We start from the raw sequence: 21,804 nt of genomic DNA, 5'->3' as shown, positions 1-21,804 counted from the left end.
GAGATAGACTGTATTTGAATGTCAAATGAATAGAAATATACCTTTACAACCCTTAATTATCTCAACAACAAGCCTTATATATTTATTCTACAATTTATTGTTTTCCAAATGCTACTTTGATTATCTTCTTGTCTGCTTCCTTGGCAAATACTGTATGTACAGTAAAATTGGCAGGGAATGTCTAAAAAATCATACTATTGTAGTATTCATTCACACATTTTACAGCATTCATTTCGAAAAGAGACCCCCACTTCAGTTTACAAAAGTATACCTCGAAAAGGAGCCCATCCAAGAGCACATGGTAAATGTAATTGTCTTGGTCGGTTTGACAATCATAAACACAAACTCAATTCAAAATAAACTTAATTTATTTAAATAAAACTAAAAAAAAAACATCATATTCTTGTAATTTTTATAAATACTAACCACATATTAAGGCATAAAAAGACCGTGCGGAGCAGCATCGGGTTACTGCTAGTCTATAATATTAATGCTACTAAAGTTAAATGCAATGATTGTTACTTTATTTATCTCTTTGTTTATTTCCCAGTATGCCTATAGATGGGGCTGATAACGAAGACTAATGAATGTTATTAGTATACAAATAATGAATGTTTATGAGTGCAATATGGTACAAATAATGGCATGAGATGAATGATTAAAGGTTAAATATTTCAACGAGGCGAATTATTATTAGCCTACAGTAGCTTTTAGTAATAGGCCTACCCCAAAATTAGACAATATTAAGTCCAATTGAACAAATTTAAAAGAAGCTAATTTATCACTTCATTCTGGTAGGTATGGGTGTCAACATTTACCCCAAAAATAGCTCGGTGGGGAACGGTCAGTTTTGGGGAGTGGGTAGCAAAGGTCAGTGACCTGAAATGTCATCGTGTTTGATCAATTGAAAGGAAATCTAATTTTAAACACAGGAGGTGGCATTTATTTTGTCATATTATGCATCTGTAAAAATTTCAAAGATTGAAAGACATAGCAGCACTGTCTATGCGATTTAAATCTATTCAAAGTGTAGGCCTGTTTTGTAGGGAAATTTTGAACATTATGCACAACATTATGAACATACTTCCTCTGCTGCTTCTTGTACAATGAAACCACATGGTTCAATGTTCATCAGAGTCTACCTGTTCCGATATAGGCCTATTCAAATATTTTTATACACATAAACATAATATTCAATTTTGCAAGAGCCAATCCATCCCATTTTATTTGAGGCGCGGAGCAGTAGACATTACCAGTTCGTCTTGAATTGTACAAATAGGTTCTGTAATTACTCAGTGTGTATTATGTATATACCTTATCGGGCGGGATACAAATTGTTGTAGTCATTTTAGAGGGCGTGATTATATTTGTTTTTATCATATTATCGTAACTGGGCTGCTGGATTGAATTCGCTCTTTTACAGGTTTGTCACGAGAGAAGAAACATAACATAGGCCCTACTATTACTACGTCTAGCATAAACAAAACTAGGCCTAAATAATTAGTGTTAAGCAAACATCCCATACAATTAAAATGGCAGCACCAGAAATAAAGTATACGCAGGTAAGTTAGCACCGTGTGATGAGTATGAAGATAGAACTTGAAGTGTCAATAAAGTAGTACTGACAGTAGGTAGCCCTGTAACGCCAAATGAAGTGACATTGCCAAATGAGGTGCGCGTGGTCTGTATCGCACAAGGCTAGGTCACTTAATTTGGCAGCACGTTTCTGGCGAGCTAATCGTGTTATTAAATATTGATATTATTTATTTCCAAATAAACACAAACTGAAAATTAATAACCTGAGTATTTCTAACCTAATAATCTTTATTCATTGTATGAAATTAAACCATTATAACTGAAACATACAACGAAAATTTACGATTTTAGTGTAAAAAACGAAAGGTACTGCCATCGAAAAATATAGAAAACTCGACATGCATGATGGGAAGCCTACCGACCCCTTTCTAAGCAGCTGGAAAAGAAGACTACTCGTTTTAGCGCCAAAGGGAAGTGTCTGAAGTCACGTCTGCATGTTATGCGGACATGGTCTGGGACAATTTGCCTTTAGCGCTAAAACGTTGATTGTTTGAGTTATGGGACGCCATTTCTGCATTATTTCCTAGTAATATTTTGATTTGACGTTCCTTTCGTCGGTACATTATTCCCGTTACTATTTTGTTCGTTTTTATGAATTTCTATGTTTATGTTTTCAAATTAAAATGATTATTCGTTGAATATGAATGTATCCCGTTATTCTATTGATTATATTGTATATATTTTTTTGTTTAATATTGCTTAACTATACAGTTTCCTAACCTTTTAGTTTCATTTTTAATCAATTCCGTTTTTTTAAAATGTATAATGTTATTTATGTTTTTTATTTATAAGTTCTTTAAGAATATGAGTTACATGATCACATTTATTTCACTTATTATACCTACAGTATAACACTATATTTACTTTGATGTCTGAAACATTAAAACATAAATTCGGAATAATGGCGAACCTAAGTCGCAAATTGTTAGTTAGATATTTGTTATAATTTCATCATCTCATTTGTTACACGTGTGTGTGTGTGACCTATAATAAATAAATAAGGGATGGCAGGCTACAGGTAGGCCTACTTCGAGGGGAAATTCATCAAATTGTTTCATCAAAACAATAACTCATAAGGTCGGAAACATTTAGAACATAAATAGATAATGAAACCAAATTTTGAGATATTGCGTTGTTCTCTTTTGTTATCAATCTTTTCATGTCACGTACCGTAATAGAAGGTAACAGTTGAACATGCATATCACAATAAATAAATAATGGTAATTAACTAATTAATTCACCAATCCTAATGGCATTTTCATCAAGTTTTAACAATCTTTGATGTCGGAAACATTCCCAATAATGGACTAATTTTGCAATATGTTAGATATTTTATTCAGCTGGTACTTTTTACCTTGATATCGGGAACATTTGAACATAAATTCGCAATAATGGATCATAATTGTGCAATGAAGTCGTGTCATCTTGTTCATATGATGGGAAAAAACTTTGGATGAGATATGGGGTGAGCGAAATTCTAAGCAAGCTAAATACATGATACTTATTTTGAGGTTGGAAAAAAGCACGTGAATTCGCAAATAATTGAACCTAATTTTGCAATGAAGTCGTCATCTCATTTGTTCATATCGATGTGAGAAAATGTTTGGACGGGAATGTGGTGAGCGAAATTCTAAGCAAGCTAAATACATGAGTTATTTTAAGGTTGGGAACACAACGTGAATTCGCAAACAATAAAGTCGTTTGTTCAGATCATATTACAATGTGGGAAAAAAGTTTGGATGGGAATGGGGCGTTGAGCGAAATTCTAAGCAAGTATTACTTCGAAGTCGGGGGAACAACCTTAAATTCGCAATAATGCAATGGAACCTAATTTTGCAATGAAGTCGGTCACCTTGTTTGATACGATGTTGGAAACACGTTTGGAGGGGTGGACGAAATTCTAGGAAGCTAAATACAGTTAGTTATAACACTAATTATTTTGAGGTCGGGAATATTAGAATTTATACTTAAATGGAACCTAATTTTGCAATGGAGATTGCATGCGTTATTTTCATCTCGGTTGTTCGTTCCATCAATTATACGTCGTACATAATGTGGAACATGCATGCACTGTTATACTTTGTGGGGTGATGAGAGTGGGATGCTACTGTAATCAAGTTAATATATTATTTATTGACATACAGTAATTTAATTAGCTATATCGATGGAATAGTAGATTAGGCCGATATTTACACATTTGCAGCCTTCACTATTTATAGAATAAATCAGCATTAAATAAGCCAGTGGGTAAATTTTTATGGAATTCATTTAAAAGCAATATGCTATATAACATTGAATCACGGTGAAACATATAACAATAAAGAAACAAGTATAGAAAAATGGGTAGATTTAAGAAATACTATTATGCTAATATAATTTCTAATTTGCTACGATTATCAGAAAAGGAATTCACTGTGATACGAGTTACAGGTGGTACTGATCTGATTTTATTTCGTTTCATCTTGTATATAAATTACATTGTATAATCCGGGTTGTAAAATGAAAACAAACAAATGAAAATCTCACAAATTCTTTATGTGTAAAATATTTTAAAACGAGATATAGATGATAATGATGATCATTGTCAAGTGTATAGAAAAATATGAACATTAATGAAATAGGAGGTAATACGGAATTGATAAATGTAAAAATGTTACTGATGAATTGTAACGACATTGGGAATTAACAAATGTGTTAAATAATATGTTTGCGCCACAAAAGAGAGAAAAAAAGCTATCGATGGAATGGTGGGTACGAAATCCATGATAATTTAGCTATTTAGCTGAAATAAATTCGACGGGAACCTGATTTCACAAGAGGACCTCTTATATGAGTTGAGGACTCCGTTTATAGAGGACATCTTAATATCTGTTCTAAAAACTCCTTAATATCAGTTCCAGAATTAACCTTAATATCAGTTCTTTTCTAATGAAGAATCTGGGCAATTTACAATCAAGCAACAACACCACATAATTCTACGTGAATTCTACTGTACGTGAACTAGCCTTAATACCGCCTGATTACGGTATATAGGCCTACAGTATTAGCTTCAGAATAAATGACGACGCATTCTACAGATATTAAAAAAAATGAAAATATTAAATTGGCTTCGTCGAAATGTTGTACCTTGATAGACAGACCCCCAAGCACAGGTAAATCCTCAGATTCTGCTTGATCACAGACAATCTGCACTGCAGCACAACTAAAAAGCAGTAAAAAGATTTTGGCACACAAGGCGTATCATATAATTTGCGGACCATGACCGAAGCACTTCCGCTTCGATCTATTCGACGAAAATCAAAAAAGGATAACTATTTTCTGCTTTATATTTAATTTAATGTAATGGTGATCTAATAACAGGCGTAACAACACATAATACATATTGTAGTTTAATACTGGCTTAAATATGATTGTTTTATATAAACTGTATTTTAAAAAATGACAATAGAACTTCATTTTGCAATAGTACATAATTTGGCGCCTTAGACGCCAAATTAAGTGCGGTACCTCATTTGGCAGCGGTACCTCATTTGGCGTGACAAGCCCTATATATGCTTTGGTTAACTATTTTATTTTATGTAGTGTAAAGTTCAAGGGTCAATAATGTTAGAATCGGCCATTTTTTGCAAAAACATGCCATTAGACTAAATATAAATGTGTAGTTTCTGAACATTTTGAGCCATATTTTGTGTCTCTCCTATTATTAGTGGTTGCTAAGATATGATAAATCAAGGTCAAAGGTCAATAATGTTAGAATCCGCCATTTTTTGCAAAAACATGCCATTAGACTGGATATAAATGTGTAGTTTTTTAACAATTTAAGCTCTAATTTGTATATCTCCGATTAGTGGTTGCTGAGATATGATAAATCAAGGTCAAAGGTCAATAATGTTAGAATCTGCCATTTTTTGCAAAAACATGCCATTAGACTGGATATAAATGTGTAGTTTTTTAACAATTTAAGCTCTAATTTGTATATCTCCGATTAGTGGTTGCTGAGATATGATAAATCAAGGTCAAAGGTCAATAATGTTAGAAATAGCACTTCTTCCATTAATTTTTGGACAAACGTTTTCATTAAAGTGAATATAAATACATATATTCTAACGATTTTGACACCATAATTAAGTGTCTGTGACTAGCGGTGTCCAAGATACAGAGTATGTTATTAAAAATGGCCGCAATTTTTAATTATGCAAATTAGGCTACTTCCCGTTGTTGAAAAATGTCCTAACGTTGATAAATGTGTCCAGTAGGGTCTAAATAAGACATTTCATAAAAAAAACCTTTTCTTGCAATTAGTTTGATTTAAAAATCTAAATCCCATGGACTAAAGTTGTTTCCACAATTTAGCGCGTAGTTAAATTACACGCACAGTAAAATACTGACATGCATCAGGGTCAGTCTAATTACTGAAAATAACCGAAAACAAACCGAAAACAAAATAAAAAAATCTAAATACCGAAAACAAATTTGTATAATATTTTTGTTAATATCGCCCTCTATTGCTGGGTGTTGTTTCTAAAGCTAAGACCATACAGAGAGAAAACCGCGCGCGCAAAAGCCAAGGAAGACCCTACGAAATGGTAGTGTGCACAAAATACAACTCAAAATCGTACAAATTCAATGAAATGCACCATAGACTATATTTACTTACAAAATCTATAAACACATTTCGTTTTTAGTCTTTTCAAAAACAAAGCATGATTTTACCTAACTTTGCGTTTTCGTCCCCGGTTTTCGTCACTTAAGTTAATACTGAAGTGATTAAGTATAAAAACGTTATTTAAGGATAAAAACGTTATTTATTTACTCGACTACGGTAATTTTACTGAATAGATTTTATTGTGAATCCTTTATCGTGAGCTGGTTTTAAGTATACTTTATAGTCTCTAATATTATCAATATTCTTAAAAATATCATTTTTGTATTATTATCTTTGAAAATCTATAATTAAAGTGATCATGATTAACCATAGTCAATTTACTTTCTATACTATGGATTAACGTGATTCACAATTATTGTGACTGTGAGGAGTAGGCTAAATGCGTTCGTTTCTGGATCAAAAATCGAAAGACTAAAATTAAAATATTGTTATAGATTCTGTAAGTAAATGCGATGTTATCATTGATTGATTGTACGATTTTGAGTTGTATTTTGTGCACACTTCTACCATTTCGTAGGGTCTTCCTTGGCTTTTGCGCATGCGGTTTTCTCTCTGTTATGGTCTTAGCTTTAGAAACAACCATCAATAGAGGGCGACATTAAAACAAATATTATACAAAATTTGTTTTCGGTATTTAGATTATTTTATTTTGTTTTCGGTTTGTTTTCGGTTGTTTTTGGTTGTTTTCGGTTGTTTTCGGTTATTTTCGGTTGTTTTCGGTAATTAGACTGACCGCATGCATCACACACAGATTTATATTTTTGTTGCTTAGTGCAATAAAATATGCCGTGAACAAAAAATGGAAGAACCGTCTAGTTTTCAGAAAGAATACAGAGTCTGCCAAAAAAGGGCAATAAAATTCAGCAACAAGGCATTGTAAGCTTATCTCTAGAGGACTTATTACTGCTGTTACCAGGCTACGAGTAGAGCCTCAAACTAGCCTAGACACACCTAGATAAAGAAAGTGTGTGAACTATATTTGGTACATTGTTTTCTCAAATTACATAAAAACAGAAAATACAGGAGCAAAGAAGTTATGTTAATAATGTTAAACTTCAAATTGCCCTTTTTTATCTGATGATAATTGTAATATAAGTTTTATCGTATCGTATGTATGCATGACTGTGCCATAAAATTTCATTTCAATCTATCACACGATTTTAGAAACTGTTTTTGAAAGCAGTTACACGTGATATATATATAGTATAAATATTTGCACATATTGGGACATCAATTATTGTTTGAACCAAGGATGTTTGTCTAATACTTCATATTTTGCATCATCATGTATTTACCTATGTCTGATATATTATTATTATCTTTAACTTATATTGTTATTTTACAAACTTTGACCCTCAAAATTTAAGCTTTACCTTGTAAGAGGCCAGAATTAAATACTGAATTGAATTAGGTGATAATGATGCACAATCGCCTGCACAGTGTTGTGTATTCGGGTGCCGGTCATGTCGGCCCTAAACTCTTGTTAAGTCAAACTAATCAGTCAACTTGGCCCTAATAAAAGTATGGAATGGAACTATTGCTAGCTATTACAATGGCAGAATATGCACGCTGACGCTAGTGGCAATGAGCCGGTTATTGTGTTGTTGATACCTGTAATATTAATTTTGTAAATATGTTATTACCCTTTTGTTTTCCAAAAGCAAACAATGGAATTCTTGGATCGTCCTGAATCTTTTGTGATTATTTTTCATTGTACTGTATAGACCTAAATTCAAAATTAACTTGAAGATGATTATGCTAATTAACAGTAGTAATAAAATAACAATTATGTTGACCATGTCTCCTGTCCAAACAGTTTGCAATAGTGGGGTTTGCAATGGATGGGTGGGCTACTTATATAGTATATCAACATTGGAAATATCAATAAGATATAACCTTCCTGTCATTTGATTAGATGATGAGGGTCACATGGCGTTCAATAGCCGGTATTATATAACACCTAAATAAATAATTGATGTAGGCCTTGGCTAGGCCTACCTTTTATTTGATTCAAATGACAGGAATCTATTTAGATGTTATAATACAAATAATGAATGTTTTATATTCATGTAATGGTACAAATAATGGCATTTGGTGAATGATGAAAGGTTATATATCAACTCGCCTCGTTGAGTTGAAATATAACCTTTCATTATTCACCTCATGCCATTATTTGTACCATTACACTCATAAACATTCATTATTTGTATATTATAACACACCTGATTGTATTCTTGCAATTTGATTGGTCAATTACACATCATGTGTCATTTGGAATTAGCCCTATCTAATGAAAAAGTAATAATGCACGCTTAGCTTTCTGTAAACATTTTGAGAATGTGTGCAACGCGACGTTGTTGCCCGTCGTCTATAAAGGTTCTAATCTGCGTCACAAAATTACTGCCCAGTGGGAATACGCCATAATTTTCAACTCGTCTAAGCACCCAGACAGTAAATTTTAAATATTTTTTTTTACTTTTGGTAGTTGTTCATTAACAATGAATATGTGAACTCTGTGAGTGGGAAGACATTTCCAACCATCAATGCAACAAATGGACAGAAGATCTGTGATGTCCAAGAAGGGGATAAAGTAAGCTCCTAAACTTAACTTCATGGTTTTTAAATCCAGGATATTATTATTTCTATCTATTGTTTATAATGCCACTTTTTTGACATGGAGGTATAAAATAATTTATTATAATTTTATTTTATACCTCCATGGTAGAAGCAAAGCCATTTTCTAGAATGAGCAGACAATGATTGGCTATCAAATCTTTTTTTTTAAATTAATATGTTGTTTTGCAAAGAATATTTCATTTTTATGCTCTACAGCAACAATCTACTTTTTGTAAATAATTCTTATAATTCTTGTTTGTCTTTTTAGGCTGATGTTGACAAAGCTGTGGTTGCTGCACGTGAGGCAATGAAAGTTGGGTCTACTTGGCGCCGGATGGATGCATCACAGCGAGGACGACTTATGAATAAATTTGCAGATCTTGTTGAAAGAGACTTGGAATACTTAGCTGTTAGTTAACTCTTTTCTTAAAATCATAAGTCATGTTATGTTTTTTTAAATGACACAGCAACTTTGCATTCTAAATTTATTAGCATCAGTGGTGGTGATATTGTTATTGTACAAATCTTTTTCTTCTTTGTTTTTTCCCAATTTTTGTTTGAACAAATACTCACTATTCACTCACTAAGGGCCTGCTTTTGAGTGCATTGTTCACATTTTTCATCAATAAGCACCCACTGATTAAGGACCCATTCCCTACAATTGTTCACATTTTGTAAAAATAATGCATATACAGGTATACTTTAATAGAAACATTAAACCAGGTCATGTATTGTCTTAAATGTACGTTTTATGGTAAATTATGCTAAAAAGAGAGAAACAATGCACTACCTAAGTATGTCGTGGTGAATTTCCTCTCGTGGACGATCTTTAGGCCTAGCCTAGCTAGGCTAAGTTTTGTAGGCCTGTCTGGTAAACAGCAGTAACGTACGAACATCGTATTCTAGCTATAGGCCTACTGTAGTCTAACATTGACTAGTTGCTGCATTAATTGTCTTTATGTTTTGACAGAATCTGTTAATACAAATTGGGGGAAACCCGGTATTTTCGCTGAAACGTTACAGGTCTTCCATTTGTTTTGGACTCACTAATTTTTCACATTTGTAACAGTTTAAAGATGAAAAAGTTATCGCAATGGGACCATATAGTATAGTAGTTTGTGACCTTAAATTAGATCTAAAAAACGTCGGGAGGAATCGGATTTTTAACAATTTTGTTAAATTAGAAATGCGTTTTCAAATAATTTTTCTTTTATTATGCGCTATTTACATAGTGCTTTACACTTGCAAAATGGTACAAAAAACAACAAAAGAAAAAATAAAAAAAAAAATACATTCCATTCCATTCATGCAATTAAACTTGAAGATGTAATTTTAATTTTTGTTCAAAAAAAATAGAGTGTTGATGATTTACAAATATTAATTGGTTGGTCATTCCAGAGTTGTGGTCCATATTTTGAGAAGGATCACCTGAGGGGCGTGGAACATAGAGCCATGATTGGAGGACCTAAGACCACTTCCACCTGGTTCATACTTAATGTGCAATATTATTTATATATTGGTAAACCTGTACCATAATCTTAAATAATATATGCTTTTCAATTGATAGCCACTCTATTTTTCGAAGAAGGGTAGTTGTACCATGCTTAGGCACTTCAAACACAAGACATGCTGCCCAATTTTGTAAAACTTGCATGGTCTTAATATTAGATTTAGATGTATTGGCCCATAGCGAATTGCAGTAATCAAGTCGAATTAGCGCCAATGATTGTAATGCAGTTGCAGGTTTGATCAATGTATTTTCTAATACGCGCAATATTTCTCAAATAAAATTTAACATTGGCCTTTATTTTAAAAACGTGCGAGTTCATATTTAAATGTTCATCAAAGTGAACACCCAAATTTGTAACAACCTTAGATGGGGTGATAACGGCGTCCCCGAATAAGTGTTCCAAAAGAATTACATGATCAAGTACCGAATACGCCGCTAAGGTTGAGCATTAATAGTACAACAACTTTCTTCTCTTCAATGCTTATTTATCAGTTTTAACCTTTAAAGGTGTAGTTTCAGTACATCAATTATGCAGCAGAAACAGTCCCTGAGCCATTAATATATAGAATTTCTGACTAGCCATACAGTATCTACCATGACGACCACACAGCCTACCAATTACATGCAGAAATACATTCTCATCTTAATATATATCTTAATTTTCACAGTACTGCAACGGCCTGTTTCTGCTGCATTGTGCCATATAAACCGGTTTTTTCAAAATAGAATTAAAACTATAATTGTTATATAGTTTTTTGTGCTCCCAAATAACCGTTAAATTAGTGAGTTGTCAACGAAAAAGCATTCTCTACCCAAAATTCAATAAGGTCAGTCAGTAAAACATTCAAAGTGTTACAGTAGTTGATTCAATGTCAAAAAATGTTATTTTGCGTTATACTCAATCGATAGGTTGTTTTTAACCGTTCTTTTAGAATGGTATTTAACTGGTTATTGGAAATTTTTCCGGTTTCTGTCAAGAAATTGGGGGTAAGCTATTCACACGGTTGTTAATCAGTTATTATTTTGCAGCAGAAACTGGTCCCAAGAATGTATGTTTATAAAAAGTAAAAATATTTCAGTGTTATTTTTTAAATTTTAGAGGTTGGAAACACTCGATAATGGAAAACCACTGAATAGCAGTCGAGCTGGTGATGTCCCTGTAGTGTCAAAGACAATGCGTTATTTTGCTGGATGGGCTGACAAAGTCTGTGGGAAAACCATACCTGTAGGTAAGTTAGAATGGCATGGAATAATACAACTAATACATTTTAAGAATTATTTATAAATAGTTTATCTGCATCTAGTGCTAAAAAAGAAAGAAATTTCTTTATTTTCAAATTATTAGCAGTTACCCATTTCACCTATATGTGGTTGATGTGGTTATCAATATTATAATTAGGTTATATGCATTATCATATAACCTTATAATCTTTATTAGCAATATTTTGTCCGTCAATTATCTTGAGATCAATTTCATCTAGATACGTCAATTTTAAGTATAATCCTTATGGCCAGGAATCGATGTGGTTATCTTTTCATGATGTGGTTATCTTTTCATGATGTGCAATCAAAAATTATGCGGTCTACACACAATTTAACGAAATCATGTTTGTAATCATATCTTCACAAGCATGTATTATAAATAAACCACATTTGATAGTCATAAATTTCAGGTCATATTTAATCAAATCAAATATGTGCATAGCGCATATAATGCATGCACTCACGCGCATTACAATTTTTGAAATCGTGACAAAATGATGACAGGGAAAAAACAATTGAAACAAACAATGGAAATGATTTAAAAATATTATAATGAGCAGAATTCGTTCTTGAAATACTATGGACAAATACTACAGAATTAAGGTGTCGCAAATTTTGAGTAATGTACCCCTCAATTGAAATATCAATTTTCTTGTATAAAATCTTAGCTATAAAAGTAATTCCCAAAAACAAAAATCTATTAGAAAGGCTTATCAAACCAAGATTTCATAAGGAACAATTAAATAATTATTTTGTAACGTGGGCCTAGGAAAACATAATCTGGTGACCCTACGCTGTATTTTGTCAAGGTCCTTGACATATTGCATGGAGGGTTTAAAAACACACCATGTAGGAACTCCGTATTCCAGAACTGGACGGACGAGACTATTATATAGTTTAACAATAAGTTTAGGATTTCCACATCCAACTCTTCTGATTATGAAACCTATCGTCTTCGATGCTTTATTACCGGTTCGAAATACATGAGACCCCCAATCAAGTTTAGATGTCAGGGTGACTCCAAGATACTTGAATTCAAATGTTTCATCAATGGTATCCGAGCCAATATTATACGGTATTGTGTTTAATAGTTTATTTTTACTCCTAGTTATTTAGCAGACTTTATTTAAATCAATGCATAGTAACATATAATTCGTCATAGTGACGAATTAAATCTATTCACATTGTATTGTGAATCACGGGTGCGCATTAGAAACATCACACATTTAAAACATTTCAAAACTGGATAAAATAATAATGGTAGGCCTAATAAGATGTAGAGTATGAATGTTGTTCTCTGTAAATCTATCTATCTATATAAAAGGCAAACACAAAAAGTTTGTCCGCTATGCACGCCGCTGTGCGACATCCGGTCTGTCTGAATTTTACACCCAACATCCATTTTGCAACGATGGTATGACATGGGCTATATGAAAAATATTTACTTAATTATGACTTATTAAATAATAAAAAAAAACACCTCTGGACCAAAAGGCTATCAGATGTCATTTACTATTATAACAGCTAAAACCGTGCAAATGTCAGCATTACCGTTTGGAGAGGTGAGTCGATTTTCACACAATTTTCAAGTAAAAGAAAAGCTATAAAGTAAAATAAATAATTTGTTTGCTTTGGATTTGTAATCAAAAAGTTAGACTTGCCCCAAGTCTGTATTTATTGTCTTTTTTTTATTTATTTGTTTTTATTTCGACCGCGATTTTTGTATGAAAATATCCAAACTCAAGTAATACACGTATGAAACGCCATATGTGCAAAAATATTTATATTTTTACTAATATTAAGACAGAACTCCGTCTGGAGCCCAGACTATCAAAAAGTATGTAAATGCATTTTAATTTCACAGTTAAATAAATGAAATATTGTTTTAAATTTACTTTGTAGAGCTTACATCAGTTTACATGAGGGATACTGTACTTATCTGTCCCATTGTATCATCGTATTCGTTTTACCACCTGTAGTTAATTGAATTTATAAAAGTCTGCTAATTTCCAGGTTATTGATCAGTATACAATATAAGTAATGCTATATAATAAAACATTACACGCCTTATCATTTTGTCCCTATGAGCTTACGTTAGTTTTCGATTTTTGTATATCAATCTAAGTAAACTTTTGTAATGAAAGTCCTACAGTTAAATAAGTGTTATTGTATAAAGCCCATGGAGTAATTTTTTTTTCCTGATAAGCCTAATTACATCTACATGAATACAGTATCGATAAAAGTGTCAAATTTTCAGTCTTATTTGTTTTGTGTATACACATTGTATTTCAGTAATAAACGGCTACTACTGTAGGCCTAAGGAAACATTTGTTTGTACTGTATGGTAATCATTAATTTAAATAATAATATTTAAAGATATATTATCCCCCTGAATATTTTTTTTTTAATATGTCATTTTAAGGTTACATAATAATTATTCACTTTGGCCAAAAACTGGATTGAAAAATTGTTTACTTGAAAAAAATGTAATTTAAGGCAAAAAATACTTAAATTGTAATGATTGTTTTTTATTTATTTATTTTTTTTACAGAAGTGAATAACTTAAAACTGCAAAATGGCCTATTAAAAGTCTGATTTTATTAATCTTCATTTTTTTTATGTACCACCATACCATTCAAAACTCTTTTCAATATGTTCTAGCAATACTTAAAATAAAGTTTCAACTTTAGAATTCATTAACTTTTTGAACTTATAATAAGCATTTAATCTACCAGATGTAGGTTATGTATCAATGTATTTAAAACATAGAAAATGAGATTTTAATTTAAAAAAAATTATACTGTAATGAAAAATCTGTTATATGGGTTTTTGGTTAAATCTAACTTGAATTTTTTTTTTTTTCACATAAGTCACATAACTATATTAAAACTGCAAAATGGCCTATTCAAAGTCTGATTTTATCAAATTTCATTATTCATGTTTTTAGGAGACAATACATCTTTAATCAATTACAGGACACTATGGGTGAATGTTTTCTAGTACTGAAATAATTAAGAATCTGAAATGGAAAACTTACATTGATTGACCAAATAGTTAAATTAAGCTTTCTATAAATGTTTGGGAAAAGGTCCCTGGTTTATTACTCCTAAAGGCCCTCCAATGCTGGATAGTTGCATTACAGGGGCTGCTCATGCTGGGGCCCCTTAGGCTTAGACAGCGAGTCCTTTTACTGTACATATGTAGCTGTTGCCACTGCTTGTATATTATGCTGTTCAAGCATGGCACTCAAGTCTCACAGAACATCAACATATTGAACATTTACAGGATAGTGCCTATTTTTAGGTGTTGAGTATAAAACTCTTTATTTAACAATCTGATAACCCTAAAAGATTGAAGAAAATGTTTCCAACTTACAAAAGATCCTATATTCTGGATGATAACTAAAATCTAGACGTTAGGTCATTTCATTGTCGAATGCCAATTTTTCCATGTACTATTGCAAAAATGTATTTAGAATTTTTTTTTTCTTAAATTAAAATATTATTGTATAAATTAGTTTTTTTTTCTGGTAATATGTAGCATGTGATATTACCTAACAAGAATAAACTATATGCAGTGTGCCATTGAAATTACTCTACTAAAACGTAACATTAATGTATGCTTGTTTTTAAAAGATGGTGACAATTTTTGCTACACTCGTCGTGAACCAGTAGGTGTATGTGGAGCTATCATTCCATGGAATTTTCCATTGGGTATGTTCGCATGGAAAGTTGCACCAGCTCTTTGCTGTGGTAATGCAATTATTCTAAAACCAGCAGAGCAGACTCCACTCACAGCTATCTACCTTGGCTCTTTATTCAAAGAGGTAAGGATATGGTTTGTTAATTGCAAAATAACGATGCACATGCATGTTAATTTTACAAATCGTGCACTAAAAATATAAGATTTAATATATGATATATTTTTATTTGTACAATAATGCAATTGTAAATTGAGTGGCGACACATGGCTTTGTGTCATATCACGAAGATGAAAGTGCCATTATTTGATAAATATATAATGCAGTAGTTAAAGACAAGGAATTTTCATACTCTTGTTGGTATATAGTGAGCCTGACTGAGCCTTATACTTGACATCAACAACGACAACAGTGGCCGTCGATAGGCCTAGAGTTATGGACCAAAACAGACAGAGAATAGACCTAGTAGCTGCAACAACATGAAGAGTTCTTAACCATATTATTTGTTTATTTTTAGGCTGGTTTTCCACGAGGTGTTGTGAACATAATCCCGGGATATGGGCCAACTGCTGGTGCTGCTATTGCTGAACATATGGACATTGACAAAGTAGCTTTCACAGGTTCTACAGAGGTAAGATATAGTTCACTTCCCTACACCTGGTAGGCCTACATAGCCCTGAATAACTCAATAGTATTTAAGTCAACTCAATGATCAATCTGTCACAATTCTTTAGACATACACATCATTTAGAATTGCTATTCTGTATAGATAGTTTTATTAATGCTAGTCATATTAATAACAATTTGTTTTTTTCCAAATTAAGGTTGGTAAACTTATTCAACAAGCTTCTGGAAAGAGCAACTTGAAAAGAGTGACATTGGAATTGGGAGGAAAGAGCCCACTTATTGTTTTAGCAGATAGTGATAGTAAGGGGTTTTACAGTTACCACTGACAGATTTATTTACACTCTTTGACAATTAAACATCATAAATGTAAAAATTGTGCATTTCAATCATGAAGACCTAACATTTAAAAAAATCCTCCACTTTTTTTTTCTTTGACTTTAAAAATCTATCAAAAATATCATTACTGTAAATATATATACTATACTATCAAATTTTATGTGACAAAAAATGTGATGTGCCCATATATGGACATGATGATGTTGTATCACTACCATATTTGTGCATATCACTTCCATATTATAATATTAATATTATTCACATTTTTTTGTCACATAAAATTTGATAATGTATACAGAGCTTTAAGCCCCTTTTTTATGCATGCCCTAACTCACAAACATGATTTTAAAAATAAAGGTCATGCAACAACCTACAAATAAGTTACAGACTGGCAGCATTCAGGCCGAGTAATGCACTGTACAGCTATGGCTTATTGTGTGCCTTGCAATATTGAAAAGAACCAGTCTTAAAAATTACAAACTTATAGGTTATTATTTTCCAAAGTGTTTATAATTTTTCTTTATTTGATTTTTAAACAGTTGATGTGGCTGTGAATTGGGCCCACCAAGCATTATTCTTTAACATGGGGCAGGTATGCACAGCAGGCTCAAGAACATTTGTACAAGAAGAAATGTATGATGAGTTTGTGAAAAAAGCCACCGATATAGCCAAGAAACGTGTAGTTGGCAATCCATTTGATGCTAGCACACAATCAGGACCACAGGTATAGTGTCCAGCTTGTACTGTAGAAATAGATATAATGAATAGATTTTAAACGATTCACCTCGATAAGCACTTAAAGCGCTCATGAGGTTAAAAGTCAAGGTCATTGTAAACAAATTGTCAACAAATAAAAAGTAAATCAAATTTACATACATACAGAATATAGAATATTTTATATTTTATTTTTCCTATCAAACAGTTGGATAAAGTCAAAAATTGTATTCATATAAAAATGATAATTTAAACCTGTAGGTAGACAAAGAACAATTTGATAAGATCTTGGAAATGATTGAGAGTGGAAAGAAGGAAGGGGCAAAGCTTGAATGTGGTGGTGGCCGTAAAGGAGACCAGGGTTATTTTATTCAGCCCACTGTCTTCTCTAATGTTACTGATGATATGCGAATCGCACGTGAAGAGGTAAAACAGATTTGATTGAAAAAATAAACTTATAACATATATTGAGATATTGAATTATTAGAAGAATCAAATTATCATATTGAAGTTTTTATAGACTGAATGAGGTGGCTCGTTCATAGATGTATGTACCATACAGAATATTGGAGTATAACTATCAAAACACAGCAATACCAAATATAGTTCATTTCCTTAGATTTTTGGACCTGTTCAACAAATAATAAAATTCAAAGATGTTGAGGAAGTTGTAGAGCGAGCTAACAGAACATTGTATGGTCTTGCTGCGGCAGTATTCACCAATGACATTAACAAGGCCATTATGGTGTCCAATCGACTTCAAGCTGGTACAGTTTGGTATGCTATCTTTTGCACTTCTTCTTCTTCTTCTAGAATTTGTAAGACTATTGTAACATATGTTTCAATAAACATGTGAAGATACATTTTGCAACCAGGGAAAATAATTTCAAGTCATTGAACAACATGATTAATACACGTTAAATCAATTTTCTTAAGTTATTCAAAGTGAAATAACAAATTTGTATTTTGTTTCATAGGTTACAGGATGGGTAAATGTTTTCAATTTGAAAATTAAAAACATAAATTTTAAATATATTTTTGATAGGGTTAACCAGTATCACAATGTAGATGTTGCTAGTCCTTTTGGCGGATATAAGATGTCTGGTTCTGGTCGTGAATTGTAAGTTCAAATGAAAACATATAAATCATGTTGATAAGGTCTAAAAAATTAGTTGTTGCCCTGGCTTTTTTGTTTGGTACAAAATACATTTACAATTAAAAAACCACAGAGTATGACCTAGTTTACCTAATAGTCCGCTTTTATATAACACCTAAAAGATTCCTGTCATTTGATTGGACGATTGACGGTCACATGATAATAGAGCCCTATTTTTATGCAACTGCGCGACCCCTTAACAAAACCATAAAAATAATTCTTTATGCATGCTCTATTTTTTACGTGTTCTCTCACAAGAACTATTTAATTACTTGTGTGGATGGTGTGGAATACCGCCTGTCTACGGGCCTTTTTATTAATCATATACAAATGCTGCAATAATAGATTACATATTGCGCTACTACTACTGTGTATATTACTTAACCCTGTAATAAACAACTTTGGTACTACTATAGCAGGTATTGATTGATTATTAAATGAATTCCTTGTTTCATTTCAGGGGTGAAGAAGGTCTTCATGAGTACTCGGAAATCAAAACAGTAAGTAATTAAGAATCCCTAAATAAAGTAATATTGATACTGATGGTTGTACTGATCATGAATGTATATAAAAAATGAATGTTTATGAGATAAATGTGGATTGCCTTCAAAATTTAATGGAGTGGTCCTTGACCACATATCTATCTGTATTTTCATTTTGCTAAATATCTCGTACTTGCTTTTTGAGTAAACACATGCGATCGACTACATATACCTCCTTGGCGGAGGTAAATGAGTGTTTATGCTAATGGTTGTACTGATGTAGGTATTAGCCCACTCCTAAGTAAATTAGTGTTTATGCTATTAGTTGTACTGATGTAGGTATTAGCCCACTCCTAAATAAATTAGTGTTTATGCTAATGGTTGTACTGATGTAGGTATTAGCCCACTCCTAAATAAATTAGTGTTTATGCTAATGGTTGTACTGATGTAGGTATTAGCCCACTCCTAAATAAATTAGTGTTTATGCTATTGGTTGTACTGATGTAGGTATTAGCCCACTCCTAAATAAATTAGTGTTTATGCTATTGGTTGATATGTACAAAAATGAATTTAAGAATTGATATCATTAGTAAACTGAAGCAAAGTGGGTATTGAATGCCATTAATTACAGCTGGCATACAACTATGCAATAATTGTTTTGTTTTATCTTGTTAATTTGATTAATCATGGTTTAATCTTTATTTTTATTACTTAGGTTATGATCAAGATACCAGAAAAGACCTGTTAAACATAATGGTAACAGTAATTATGTCAACACAAGATATATAAACATTTATTATTGATTTATTACTAATAATAGTAATGAAATATTATTAGGGAGCTTTCGCACGTAAAAGTTAATTTTAACAGATGACGTCAACATACTACTCATTTGCATAGTAGCGTGGTGCAGCGAACAGTTAAACATGCTTGTTCGTTTTGATTGCCCTTTAATGCAAAGTGTAGAATGAAATGATGATCGCATAAATACTGTAAATCTTCTAATAGTAACCCACACTCTTATAGTAACACCCCCCCCCCCCCTTCTAATAGTAACCCACCTTATAAGTCAATCTATAATAATAACCCACTACTCTAATAGTAACCCATGGGGGTTACTATTAGAAGATGTACGGTACTGATCATGGAATTATTCCTTGGCCTATCATACTTGGGTATAAATAGCATACTGAGATGAACAATTCTTATTGTTTGGCTTAATTACTTTACATTTACCATTTTTGTTTTGATTATATGATTTTTATACCTTGAGTTTAAAGTGTTTTTGTGATTTCAACCATTTAACCTATAGATGATTTTGTATAATTATCTAAGTAACATGTGTATAATGCTGCATGAAGATTATTACCAATACAGTATTTTTGTTAATTATACATAGAAAACGTTATATATTGTTTTATAAATAATTATATATTATATTATAAATATATATCATATTAATAATATGAATACAGATGATCTCAAGTGATTTTAATGAAATAAACAAGAATCCTTCTTTTTTAGTTGTCTCTTCTAACATAATTCATGAGTTTATCACTCAAATCATCAAACCTCGGTTACAATATAACTGAATGTTGATGTATGTTTACTACATTGTACAATCATATGCGGTCATAATTTATTGATTGTTTTTCAACGGGATAAAAATTACGTCATTTCATATGCTATGCAAAAGAGATGGGTTTCAGCAACTGTTTGAAGATTTCAATAGAATTGGCATTCTTTATTGATTGTGGAAGAGTATTCCATAAGGATGGAGCTGTGCAAGAGAATGACCGGTCTAATATATATAAAATATGTCTGCGTGTTCTTGGTTGGATTAGTTGAGGAGAAGATATAGATGAATGACGAATATTTCTGGGAGTGTTCTGGAAGAAGACGAGTGATGAAAGATATTGCGGTGATTGTTTATGGATGGCTTTGTAGGTGAGGGTGAGGATCTTGAATTCTATGCATTGTTTAACCTGCAGCCAATGTAATGAAACAAGATCTGAGATGATTGGATCATATTTGCATTTTTTTAGAATGGCATATTTCATATGTATAATACGTATCCTACCCAGTTTACTTTATTTTAAAAGATAACAACTAAAGACTTGGGGCAAATCTAAAAGCTCATAACTGCGCTCCTCACCTCTTGTCTCGAAAATAAATAGTGTTGAATTTGGACTTTTTTAATTCCATACAGAGCTCTCAAAACCGAACATCTCATGTTTTTATATATTGACATAAAATTTCAACAAATCCTTGTCAAGACCTGTGCCTCAGACAATTACAAAGTAATTAAAATAGTTTATGCTAACAATGCATTAGAAGGAACAGAAACATCAGCAGATACAGTAGTAATGAGTTCTTAAAGATGGGAAAAAATGGACTAATGTTTTGTAGCGTTTAAAAAACATGCAATTTCAAAATGATTTTTGTATTTCAAAAGAGACATTTTAATGAACAAAGTAAAATAAAACAGATTCCTAAAAATGTTGTTTTATATTATTAGCAAACATATTATAAGTGAATCCTTATATAATGAAAATAATATGGTTTATTACCTTTGATGTTTTCACTCCTGCAGGGTGAAATAACCATTCAATCATCTCTTTCTACTGAGGTAATTTACACAAAATAGAAATGTTTATTATGATTCCAATGATTTTATCAAACTTTGTAAATTATTAGAGTAACAATATTTGTAATCGTATTCATTTTATATACATTTATTTCACGAGGTAACAACGGTTAAAGGTACATTTGGAACCTGGCCACGACGACCGCCGAGTTGTATCAGAGTAAGTTCTTTAATTTTGCTTCATAGAGCAAGGTGGTATAAACTGTTTTCTCATGCAGCCAATTATTTCATTTCCAGGGTAGGTAGTATTATACGACTTGACTTATTTTCTTGAAATAAATGTGTTATTTGTATAAACCCTGTCGTCGCCCATGCTTCACACTCATAAACTCATCACCATAGTTCACTATCATTTTAAAATATTAGGAAATAATCACTTCTTTTTTATAGATCATATCAAATGCCAACTGAAGATGAAAAACAGGAAGTTCAGGAACTTTCTCAAAGAGTTTGCTGATGAATATACCGTTCGACTATTAAGTACCACTGGC

General features: G+C 32.0%; 1 protein-coding gene across 1 annotated transcript; it reads left to right on the top strand.

The window, feature by feature from the left end:
• Positions 1-1,420: 1,420 nt before the first annotated feature.
• Positions 1,421-20,064, top strand: LOC144843139 (retinal dehydrogenase 2-like). Its single transcript, XM_078699863.1, has 13 exons — positions 1,421-1,562; positions 8,748-8,852; positions 9,147-9,287; positions 11,488-11,617; positions 15,287-15,477; positions 15,869-15,982; positions 16,176-16,278; positions 16,854-17,038; positions 17,290-17,454; positions 17,648-17,805; positions 18,074-18,148; positions 18,645-18,684; positions 19,382-20,064. Exons 1-13 carry the CDS (start codon positions 1,533-1,535, stop codon positions 19,412-19,414), a joined length of 1,470 nt encoding a protein of 489 aa, XP_078555989.1. The 5' UTR covers positions 1,421-1,532; the 3' UTR covers positions 19,415-20,064.
• Positions 20,065-21,804: the final 1,740 nt, after the last annotated feature.

This window comes from Antedon bifida, chromosome 5 (assembly GCF_963402885.1).
Source record: "Antedon bifida chromosome 5, ecAntBifi1.1, whole genome shotgun sequence".
Classification (NCBI taxonomy): Eukaryota; Metazoa; Echinodermata; class Crinoidea; order Comatulida; family Antedonidae; genus Antedon; species Antedon bifida.
Note: the sequence above shows the minus strand (reverse complement) of the source record. Positions and strands in the feature narration are given on the sequence as shown.